This window comes from Humulus lupulus, chromosome 8 (genome assembly GCF_963169125.1).
Source record: "Humulus lupulus chromosome 8, drHumLupu1.1, whole genome shotgun sequence".
In the NCBI taxonomy this organism is placed as follows: Eukaryota; Viridiplantae; Streptophyta; class Magnoliopsida; order Rosales; family Cannabaceae; genus Humulus; species Humulus lupulus.
In genome coordinates, this window is record NC_084800.1 from 179,463,036 (window position 1) to 179,474,698 (window position 11,663).

General features: G+C 46.1%; 1 protein-coding gene across 1 annotated transcript; it reads left to right on the forward strand.

The window, feature by feature from the left end:
• Positions 1-1,166: 1,166 nt before the first annotated feature.
• On the forward strand, positions 1,167-2,346 carry LOC133796300 (uncharacterized). The gene is made up of 3 exons (XM_062233771.1): positions 1,167-1,415; positions 1,675-2,073; positions 2,221-2,346. Exons 1-3 carry the CDS (start codon positions 1,167-1,169, stop codon positions 2,344-2,346), a joined length of 774 nt encoding a protein of 257 aa, XP_062089755.1.
• Positions 2,347-11,663: the final 9,317 nt, after the last annotated feature.

Consider the following 11,663-nt stretch of genomic DNA (forward strand, 5'->3'; position numbering starts at 1 on the left):
ACACTTCGAGTTACGAGGCAGATTCAGGAGACAAGACCAGTTAGAGTACTTGGCAGCGCAGACCTGAAACAACGACGTGCAATCCCGAGGTGGCCTTTTCCACAGGTGAAAAGTGGGGACAACGCCCACGCGGAATGGGGCGGCTTCAGGTTCCTGGACGCTTGGCCCCTCCAACGGGGGACGATGTGATCCGGGTCTGTTTACCTTTGTCCCTCTTCATTTACCGCAGGCCCAGACCGTACCAGGGTTCGAGACCAGGACGCGTATGTCGTGGGGGTTCGAACGATCTGCACGTCTCCCAGTTGACCATCCCGGAGGACGAAACTTGGATGATCATGCCGGACCCCCCTAATGGGCCCAGACATGCACCCCCGGTTCGTACCCCTCCTCTCAGACAGTTCCGTACCAAGAGGCCTTGGGCCGGTCCCGCATGCTTAACAGCCCCTGACAATGGGCCTGGACGAATGTCCCGGGTCCATGTAGGAAATGGGGATAACATCTGTATTTGTATCAATTTCATAGGAGCATGTTCTAGGAATTTGCATGTTTGTTTGATAATATGTAAATTGCATGAAAATTTATAAAGATCCTGCAATGAGTTTTTCCAACACAGCCCTCTTGGCCAGTATGAATGACGTGGAGAAAAGCCTCAAGCATCTGGTCACAGAGGCTAACCTTAGGTTGGTTGGCCTTTTGGCCCCTCATCAAGATGTGAGGGAGTCAACAGTGCGGAGTGCTACTGCCGGAGAGGTTCTCGAGCAGCACCCAACTGTGGAACAAACTCTTCCGAGGAGGGCCACTGGAGTAACAATCAGGGAACCTTCCAGCGCTCTGCGAGCTGCTGCTCCCCCCGCCCCGAAGGGAAAAGGAAAAAAAAAGGCCACTGAACCCCCCGCTCCCATAGACAAATCTTCAGATGAGAACGGTACTGATCTTTCGCTCTTAGATAGTTTTCCAATTCCCTGTCACTTATTTGATGGGGACGACAACTTTAAGTATACTCCAATCTTAAGTTCAGATTTCTTCGAGGCAGTAAGTAGTTCAGTAAGTAATGTAGCGACCAGTAGTTCTAGCGTGGGTACTTTACTTATAATCTCTTCACTTTCATTTTTAGCTCCGCATAAATATCTTGTCTCATTGCTCGTGTTGTTTCTTTTTGTGTAGATATGTCATCTGAAGACATGTTCAAGCATTACAAGGCTGCTGCTGCATCTTCTGGAAAAAAGAGCAAGAGGTCTCGAGGGGAGAGTAGTAAAACCGCCTCAAAGAAGGCTCGAACCGAGGACCCTCCAGCCACTGTCCCTTCGAAGGAGAACACACCACCTCCATCGCCACTCGAGCAGCCGGCCTCAACTCCTCTGGTCGACCAACATTCCACTCCTTCAACACCCGTCGACCAACAGCCTACTCCTCAGGTCCCTACCAGCCAAACACAGCGTACTTAGCTCGAAGGCTCCCTGTCCAGCATCGTGGTTAACTCAGCCAAGGAGAGGATATACAAATTCTCCAAACATAAACGCAGTCAAGAGGCTATTAACGAAACCATTTCCATGGAGCCTGACCAAATACTCAACCGAGGGCTGAACGAAATAGTTAGCGTAAGTTACCTCCTGATGCTGAATAATTTATTTATGATTCTCTGCCATTGCCTTATCCTTTTTTATTTGATTACAGGGATTACTGACCATGACCGCTGGTTGGCGCCGTGCTGGGGCGATGGTGTCCCGGGCCAAAAACTTCGACACCAGGCTTGCTGAGGCTAAGAAAATGCTCGAAGAGAAAAATGCTGAGTTGCTCGAGAAGAACAATGAGCTAACTAAACATAACGGCGAGTTGCTTGAGAAGAGTACGGAGCTGTCTAAGAAAAAAGAGGAACAGCTCGAGCAAAAAGCCACTCTGACCGAGGAGTTGCTGGAGGTTCGGGACGGCTTGAAGAAATCCAACCAAGACAAAGAAAAGTTCAGGGAAAGCACCAAACTCAACTACCAACAAGCCGCACAACTCGAGCTTGATTTGATTACGAGCAGGCAGGAAACGGAGGAGCTAGAAAAGCGCATGAAGGATCTTGAGGAAGTTGAAGCCAAGAACTTGGAGAAGTACAAGGAAGCCACTCATCTTTGCTTCTACGAGTTCTGGAAGCACAACCGGGAGGCTAACTTCAACAATCTGTCAGAACGCCTGAGGCGGACTCTAATGTCTCAGTGTGCCATTCACCTACAGGAAGAAGAGAGGGCTAAAGTACCTGCTTCCCCAGAGATCTCTCTGGCAATAGGGATAGATGGTGCAGACAATGAAGCTAGCGCAGATGTCGACCAGGACGTTCCTCAAGACCCTCCAGCCCCTTAGTCTTTTTCCTTTTTTGTAAAGACACTAATCTTTTATTGCTGCGCGGACAGCTATTTTCCTTTTAATTAGACAATTACATCCGAGCAGTACTGCTCACGGTGTAAAGTAATTCGTTTTTGATATTATAACACCTTTTTTATTTTATTATAATATTTGTTCGCATGACCGAACTTTGCATGGTTTGATTTAACAAAATAACAAAATTTTGAAAAATACTCTAAGTACCCTGGCATGCTTTCACTTATTTTCCTCATGTGTTTACATACCTTTTAATGATATGCTTTGCTTACTTGTACCTTCTATGCCCCCCCAAGTGATCGAGGAGCTTTAGGTCCTTTATCACTTGCCTTGACCAAAACCTATTTGAACAATGCTGCTCAGAGCGAAATAATTGAAATTGTAATACAGCAAGACAACACACGTAATGAGAAAATACTTGTAATAAATACAATAATTGGCAAGAATTGACTGGCTGCGCACAATCCCTTATATTTCTCGTAATAAATGGACAAATATGTCTATACGAGTGATCAATAAGATCTTACACTTATAAGCGATCGGTCACATAAAATGACCAACCTTTTTTCAAAACTTGTAAAAAGTAAAATTAATACAAGCCAATTCTTTAAGAAGAATTGTTTATTGGTAATACTTGCGCAGATGTTCTCCATTCCAATAGCGAGGAACGAGATCTCCGTATAAGCGTGCAAGTTTATAGGTGCCTGGGTGAAGGACTTCTTCAATCTGGTATGGCCCTTCCCAATTAGGTCCGAGTACTCCAGCAACTTGGTCGCGGGTGTTTAGAAAAACTCTTTAGAGTACAAGATCTCTGACGCTGAACTTTCTTTCTCGCACTTTAGAGTTGAAATACCGGGCGACTTTTTACTGCTACACAGCTACTCGGAGTTGGGCTTGTTCAGGTTTCTCGTCGATCAAGTCCAGGGATTCCATCAATAGCTGGTTGTTTGAACTTTGATCGTACTTTATTCTGCGATGCGAAGGCGGATCTAACTTGACAGGCAACATAGCTTCATATCCATAAGCCAAAGAGAATGGAGTATGACCCGTTGCTTTTCGGTGGGAAGTTCTGTACGACCAAAGTACTTCAGGCAATTATTCTGGCCATGCCCCCTTAGCTTCTTCTAGTTTCTTCAGTGTATCCTTAAGTGTTTTGTTGACTGCTTCAACTTGTCCATTTTCTTGGGGATGAGTGAATGAAGAGAAGCTCTTAATAATACCATGCCACTCGCAGAAGTCCGTGAATAAATCACTGTCAAACTGGGTGTCGTTATCCGAGATGATCTTCCTTGGCAATCCATAGCAACAAATGATATTCTTGATCATGAAATCCAGCACTTTCTTGGTCGTTATGGTTGCAAGCGGTTCAGCCTCAGCCCACTTGGTGAAATAGTCGACGGCAACCACAGCATATTTGACACCGCCTTTTCCCGTGGGCAAAGACCTGATTAGGTCGATACCCTAAACTGCAAACGGCCATGGGCTTTGCATTTGTTTAAGCTCATTAGGAGCTGTCCGTGGGATTTTGGATAATCTCTGACATTTGTCACACTTTCACACAAACTCCATCGAATCTTCATTCATTGTGGGCCAGAAATATCCTTGCCTCAGTATCTTTTTTTTGACAAACTCTACCCCCCAGCGTGGTCTCCACAAAAACCTTCGTGTACCTCTTTCATCAATTCTTTGGCTTTCTCCTTTGTAATACATCTAAGGAGTGGCATTAAGTATCCCCTTCGGTATAAGATTCCATCGACCAGGATATACCTAGCAGCTTGTCGCTAAAGGGTCCTGGCTTTGTTTCTGTCCGTTGGTAATGTGCCTTGCGTTAGATACTCTATATATGGTGTCATCCATGCATCCGTCATCTGGATCACCATAGCAGTCTCTTCTGCTTGGATGCTTGGCATTGTTAGCCGCTCAACCGGCACTATATTCAGAGTATCAGCATCCTTCGCACTTGCTAATTTGGCCAAAGCGTCCGCATTGGAATTCTGATTGCAAGGTACTTGCTGGAGACTGTATTTGTCGAACTGAGCCAATAGATCCTTTGTTTTGTTCAAATAGGCAACCATCTTTAAACCTCGCACCTGGTATTCTCCCAGGACCTGATTCACCATCAGCTGAGAATCACTATAGATGTCAAACACTTTTATATTCATGTCCCTGGCTAACCGCAATCCAGCGAGTAGTGCTTCATACTCAGCCTCATTGTTAGAAGCAGTGAAGTCAAATCTGATTGCGCAGTGAAATCGATGCCCCTCCGGCGTTATCAATATCACTCCTGCCCCAGCGTGGCACTCGTTAGAAGAACCATCTGTAAATAATTTCCACGTGGGGGCTTGGCTTTGACACATAGGCTCGTTAGGCTCTTCAATTTGCTCACCATTCGCAAGTTCACTAAATTCTACAATGAAGTCCGCCAGGGCTTGTCCTTTTATCGCTGCTCGTGGCAAGTAAGATTTGTCGAACTACCCAAGTTCAACTGCCCATTTTAACAATTTACCTGCAACCTAAGGTTTTTGCAGGACTTGTCGAAGAGGCTGGTCGGTCAAGACCGTAATTGGATGAGCTTGGAAGTAAGGCCGCAGTTTCTTGGAGGCCAAAACTAGGCAATAGGCTAGCTTTTCAATGGGCGGGTACCGCTGTTCTGCTCCAATTAGCCTTTTGCTTACATAGTAAACAACCTTCTGCACACCTTCTTCTTCCCTTACTAAAACGACATTAGCAGCGTACTCCGTGATCGCCAGGTAGATGAACAAAGTTTCTTTATCGACCGGCTTTGACAGGATGGGTGGTTGCGCCATATGTGTTTTTAGTGCTTGAAACGCCTGTTTGCACTCCTTTGTCCATTCGAACTTCTTATTGCCTCTAAGTAGATTAAATAATGGGACACACTTATCTGTTGACTTTGAAATGAATCTACTAAGAGCGGCAATTCTTTCGATTAAGCTTTGAACATCCTTAATCTTGCTGGAAATTTCATGTCGATCAAGGCTTTAATTTTCTCGGGATTGGCCTCAATTCCTCTTGAGTTAACTAAAAATCCCAAGAACTTCCCTGATCCTACTTCGAAGGAGCATTTAAGGGGATTTAGCTTCATCTGATATTTGTTCAAGATGTTGAAGCACTCCTGCAAATCCTTTACATGCCCTTCTGCTTTCTTTGACTTGAACAGCATGTCGTCGACGTAGACCTCCATGTTTGTGCCTATCAGCTCCTTAAACATGTAGTTGACGAGTCGCTAGTAAGTCGCACCAGCGTTTTTCAAACCGAAGGGCATCACTTTGTAACAGTAGAGCCCTGTATCAGTCTGAAAGCTAGTGTGGTCTTCATCAGGGGGATGCATACTAATTTAGTTATACCCGGAGTACGCATCCATGAATGAGAGGATCTTATGTCCTATAGTGGCATCGACCAGCTGGTCGATCCTTGGGAGTGGGAAATAATCTTTGGGGCAGGCTTTATTTAGGTTTGTAAAATCCACGCACATACGCCACTTGCCATTCGGCTTGGGCACTAGTACGGGATCAGAGACCCACGATGGATAAAACGCTACTCTAATGAACTCGTTCTCCTTTAGCCTTTCGACTTCCTCTTTTAAGGCCTTTGATCTATCTTTATCGAGCAGCCTTCTTTTTTGTTGCACTGGTGGAAAACTCTTGTCGATGTTTAGGACATGGTTGATGACTGCAGGATCTATCCCGACCATGTCTTTGTGCGACCAGGCAAAGACCTCCTGGTTCCTCCTTAAAAATGCCACCAGTGCTTGTTTTGCTATTGTTTCTAAGTTTTTACCGACTTTCACAACTCTGGTCGGATTTTCTTTATCGAGTTGGACCTCTTCAAGGTCTTCGATGGGTCCCACTTATTCTTCAAAATCCCAAAAGCGAGGATCCAAATCCCTATCCTCACTTTGGGCAACGCCCTATTTGGTGACATTATCACCTGAGTGGGCCTGAACATCAATCACCATTTGCAATTCCTTTCCGGTAGCATCTCTCGATACACCCTTTTTCGCCTTGGTGATCGAGGCATTGTAGCACTCCCTTGCTTCCCTCTGGTTTCCCAATACGCAACCTATCCCTGCGTCTGTTGGGAATTTCATCGCGAGGTGCCATATCGAGGTGACGACTCGTAGGTCGACCAAAATCGGTCTCCCAATTATAGCATTGTATGTCGAAGGACAATCAACTACTATAAAAGTAGTGAGTAATGTCCTATTAGCAGGTGCGGTGCCTGCTGTAATTAGGCGTCTAATTGACCCTGTTGGGGCGGGCCCTTCTCTGAAAAAACCATAAATGGTTTGGTTGCATGGCTCCAGATCCTTTACAGACAACTTCATTCTTTCCAGCGAAGACTTGTATAGGATATTGACCGAACTTCCTGTATCGACCAATACCCGCTTCACCATCATGTTTGCAATCTGTACGTCCACGACCAGCGGATCGGAGTGTGGGAATCGCACGTGCTGGGCATCGTCTTCAGAGAAGGTTGTCAGTTCCTCCTCTGTTCGAGCCTTTTTTTGTGCTCGATCCTCAACACTCATCATCTCGATGTCCTGGTCGTGTCACAGGGTTCGAGCGTATCGTTCCCTTGCCTTCCCACTATCTCCTGCAAGATGCGAGCCTCCGCAGATGGTGAGTAGAGTGCCTGCCACAGGAACTGGCTGTAAAGGTGGCGAGCATTGGTGTGCATGCGCCTGCTCGTTACCACCTTGAGCCTCTCGTTAAGAACCTCCTGCAGCTCGCACATATCTTCTTAAATGTCCCTGTCTTATCAAGAACTCAATCTCATCCTTCTGCTGGTTACACTCATTTGAGTCGTGCTCGTAGTCGTTGTGAAAACGACAGAACTTTGTTGTATCTCTCTTGGAGATATCTTTCCTTATAGGTGCGGGTCGTTTGTAAGGCACATTTGAGCTGGTCGCCTGATAGACCTCAGCTCGGCTTTCGACAAGGGCAGTGTAGTTGGTGAATCTCAGTTCATATCGACTGCCTTTGGGGCGCTTACTCTCGGAGGTCGAGGGTTCATTATTCGCCCGCTTTCCACCAATTCTACCATTACCATTCCTGTTGCCTTTGCCGTTGCCATTGGGTTTTTCTGACCCATTGGCGGCTTTGGAGGGTTCTTCCTTGGGCCCCTTGTCTTTTGTTGGCGATTTCCCTTCATTGGCAATCACGTCTTCAAGCTTGATGTAGCGATCAGCTCGATCTAAGAACTCTTGGGTGATTCTTACCCTATTCTTATGGAGGGTGCTCTAGAGGGGTGAATGGCGTCTAACCCCAGCAGTTAGGGCCATCATCTTACCTTCATCGCCCACAGTCTTGGCTCCAGCTACAGCTCGCATGAAGCGCTGAACATACTCCTTCAAGGGCTCTCCCTCTTTCTGGCGTATCTCGACTAGTTGGTTGGCCTCAGTGGGGTGCACGCGACCCGCATAGAATTATCCGTAAAACTCCTTTACGAACATTTCCCATGATGCTATACTAGCATGAGGGAACTTAAAGAACCACTCCTGGGCGGTGTCAAACAATGTTGCAGGGAAGATGCGGCAGCGGGCATCTTCTGACACCTTTTGTATATCCATTTGTATCTCAAACTTATTAACGTGAGATACCGGGTCTCCATACCCGTCAAAATTTGGCAGTGTTGGCATTTTGAATTTACTGGGGGTTTCAGCCACAGCAATCCTCTGTACGAAAGGGGTGCCTCTCCTTCGATCGTACTCAATGTGACATGTTCGCCCCCCGACTAGCTGCTGCACCGCCTGGTTCAAGGCATCGATCTGAGCCTAAACAGTTTCTAGGATTGTCGGGGCCACTGGTGCCGGGGGAACGTACTCATCGTGCCTTTCACGGCGGTCGTTAAGTACGTCCCTCAGATCATCGTCTGCTCATCTCTACTCACTAGCTCCCAGCCGACTAAAGACATTCTGCTGCCTTGGCTACCCCCAACATTAAGGCCCGCTGGTCAGTCCTCTCTAGGTGGGGGGCTCCTGCCTCCACCTCTTTCTTCGTTTCTTTGACCAGCATTCCTTCTGCCGGAATCAGCTTCATTGTAGTCACGACCATCTCTGAATTGTGGCTGACTATGGTGTGGCCGGCTATTCACTTTGTTACCTCCTCGGGCTGGCATTTCCTGAGCGTTAGGGGGAGGCCTGCGTTGGTCGGTGGGTCCCCGGGCACTGTTATGCCGTGGGGGGTCCTTGACCGCAGAGCCTGTCTCGGAGTTCCTCCTGTTGGCAGAAGGATGCGACCCCCTGCTCGGTAGATTCGGCTCTTCATCCCTTAGGCGTCTACAGCTGCGGGGCGGTTGCCCGGCCCTATTCTGCCTCGGGCGCTGGGGATTGCCTCGACCAGCCTGAGATGGAGGCTGCTACTCAGGATCCCTAGGTGGGACATCATCCTGAGCCATAGGCGGCTGCTCCAGCCTTTGAGGGCTTACTGGCTAAAGTGAAGGACTAGGATTAGGACCCCTTTGAGGCGGCCCGTTTGGTGGCTGATCTGGCTGGGAGGCTGGCGCAGCCTGATTCCTAGCCAGTTGGGTGGTTGCTTCAAGGGCAGCCATGGCATCCCTCTGCCGACGATCCATCTCAGCCTACCGCTCGCTCAGCTTCTGACGCTAGCGCTCTATTTCTCTTTGCTGTGACGCCATTATCTCTGCAGCATTCTCTTGATTGGCCCTCAGATTGGCCAGCTCATCCTGCAACACCCCCAGCGTTGCCTTCAGTGTTTCAGAATCTAACTCCTCCTCATCAAACTCCAAATGTGGTTCATCCCCAGCCACATTTGGGGGAGGAGGCTGGGATGATGCAGCGCCAGCGGCCTGTCCGGTCCTCTTGGATGTTTTTTCCATTAGATTTTTTCACAAGCTCTCAATGAAAGCACCAGAATGTTTACCCTCGAATTAGCCAACGACACGGAGTCAAATATACGACAAAATATGGAACGACACTTGAAAAGATAATCTAATGGAAAGGGAAAAAACACCAAGGAATTATAGTGGTTGGGCCCCAAAGATTGGTAACAACCTACGTCCACTTAGTGTATTGTTATTATTGAACTTCAAAGTTGTGATAAAAAAACTAGGGTTCTCTGAGTTTCACACACCTTGGAAGGATTACAATAGAATGATGAACAATCACTTTAGCTCTTTCTCTCTCAATATCCAGCAAAAAAGCTAATGAAACAAAAGTCCCTTCCTTGAGCTATTTCATGCATATTTATAGGCTCAAGGAGGGTTACACATGCTAACGTGTCCTATCTTTCCTTAATAATCGCGTATCAAGGATAATTATGAAGAAATATTCAAATTCAGTTAATATTAGATTACAACTTAAGAAGGAAATGAATCGGGCTTCACGATCAGCCTGGTCGTATCAAAAAATTAATGCTGACGATGAGGTGTGCTTCTGGTTGATAGCCGAACAACACCTTTGTCCTTCAATTCCGCCACGTGTCAATCCACGTGTAAGAAATCTTTTCCACGTCATCAAAAACAATTTTTGGGTAAACAGATTGGTAGGGTATTTTCAGCGCTTTGTAGAAGGGTTCTCAAGGATTGCGACATCACTGACGGAGTTGACACGTAAGAACCTGAAGTTTGTATGGTCAGATAGATGTGATAACAACTTCTAGGAGTTGAAGTGATGATTAATCACTGCTCTAGTTCTGAGTCTTCCTTCAGACCAGGAGAAGTTTGTGGTTTATTGCGATGCATCAAAGCAGGGGTTAGGCTATGTTCTTATGCAGGCTGGAAAGGTGATTGCCTATGCATCACAAAAAATAAAGGAAAATGAACAGTGATACCCTACACATGACCTAGAATTAGCAGTAGTGGTCTTTCCATTGAAAGTATGGCTGCACTACCTTTATGGAAAAAAGTGTGAGATATACACTAACCACAAGAACCTAAAATATTTCTTTACCCATAAAGATATGAACATGAGACAGAGGCGTTGGCTGGATTTGGTGAAAGATTATGACTGTGAGATTCTTTACCACCCATAAAGATATGAACGTGGTGGCAGATGCCTTGAGTCGGAGAGGTCCGGGATAGTTATTTAGTTTGAAACATATATCAAAGGAATTGGCATATGATATGACTAGAGCAAGGATAGAGTTTGTGGTGGGCTAGTTAGCTAACATCACCTTACAATCTACTCTCTTTGAGAGAATAAGGGAAGGTTAGTTGAATGATCCTCAATTGATGAGGCATAAAGGGGACGTCCTAGATGGAGGGGCTAAGGACTATACTGTTTCAAAGATGGGTTGAGATACAAGGAGAGGATTTGTGTTATGATGGACTTTGTTATCATACAAGAGATTCTGGATAAATCTCATACTACACTGTATTTGTTGCATCCAAGCACCACAAAGATGTATCAGGATCTGGAATCATTATATCAGTGGCTTGGGATGAAAAAAGATGTGATCGAGTATGTGGCTAATTGCCTAATGTGTCAGTAAGTGCAATCTGAGCACCAGAGATCAGTAGGGCTATAACAGCCTTTGGGTATCCCTGAATGGAAAAAGGAGGATATTACTCTGGACTTCATAGTGGGGTTACCCAGGACTGTGGTTCAGAATGATTCTGTTTGGATAATTGTTGATCGGTATACCAAATCAGCCCATTTCTTGCCTGTGAGGACAAACTTTACAGTGGATCAGTATGCTGAGCTATATGTTAGGGAGATTGTACGTCTCCATGGGGCTCCAAAGTCTATTGTGTCAAATCGAAACCCCGCCTTTACTTCCAAGTTTTGGGAAAGTGTGCAGAAGGCTATGGGTACACAACTGAAGTTTAGTACAATCTATCATCCTCAGACTGATGGACAGTCCGAGAAGACAATTTAGATACTTGAAGACATGCTTCGAGCATGCGTTTTGGACTTTGAAGGGTCCTGGATTAAGTATTTTCCTTTGAATGAGTTTTCCTACAACAATTGCTACCAATCAACTATTGGAGTGGCTCCATAAGAGGATCTGTATGGTAGGAAATGTAGATCACCCATCCATTGGGATGAAATGGGTGAGAGAAAATATTTGGGTCCTGAAGTAGTTCAGAGGACCAATGAGGCTATTGAAAAGATTATAGCTCGGATGCTCTCTTCACAGAGTAGACAGAAGAGCTATGATGATCCCAAGCATAGAGAAATATAGTTCAAGGTTGGGGACTATGTCTTCCTCCGTATTTCACCTTTGAGAGGGGTGAAGCAATTTGGGAAGAAGGGCAAGTTGAGCCCTAGGATTGTGGGACCCTTTGAGATCATGCAGTGGATTGGACAGGTAGCCTAT

Bases quoted from the DNA above. Each gene is read 5' to 3' on its own strand.
- LOC133796300 (XM_062233771.1), top strand. From the start codon at position 1,167: ATGTCATCTGAAGACATGTTCAAGCATTACAAGGCTGCTGCTGCATCT. The intron at 1,416-1,674 runs GTCCCTACCAGC...ATTTGATTACAG, and splicing joins ACCAACAGCCTACTCCTCAG to GGATTACTGACCATGACCGC. The intron at 2,074-2,220 runs GTTGAAGCCAAG...ATTCACCTACAG, and splicing joins GCATGAAGGATCTTGAGGAA to GAAGAAGAGAGGGCTAAAGT.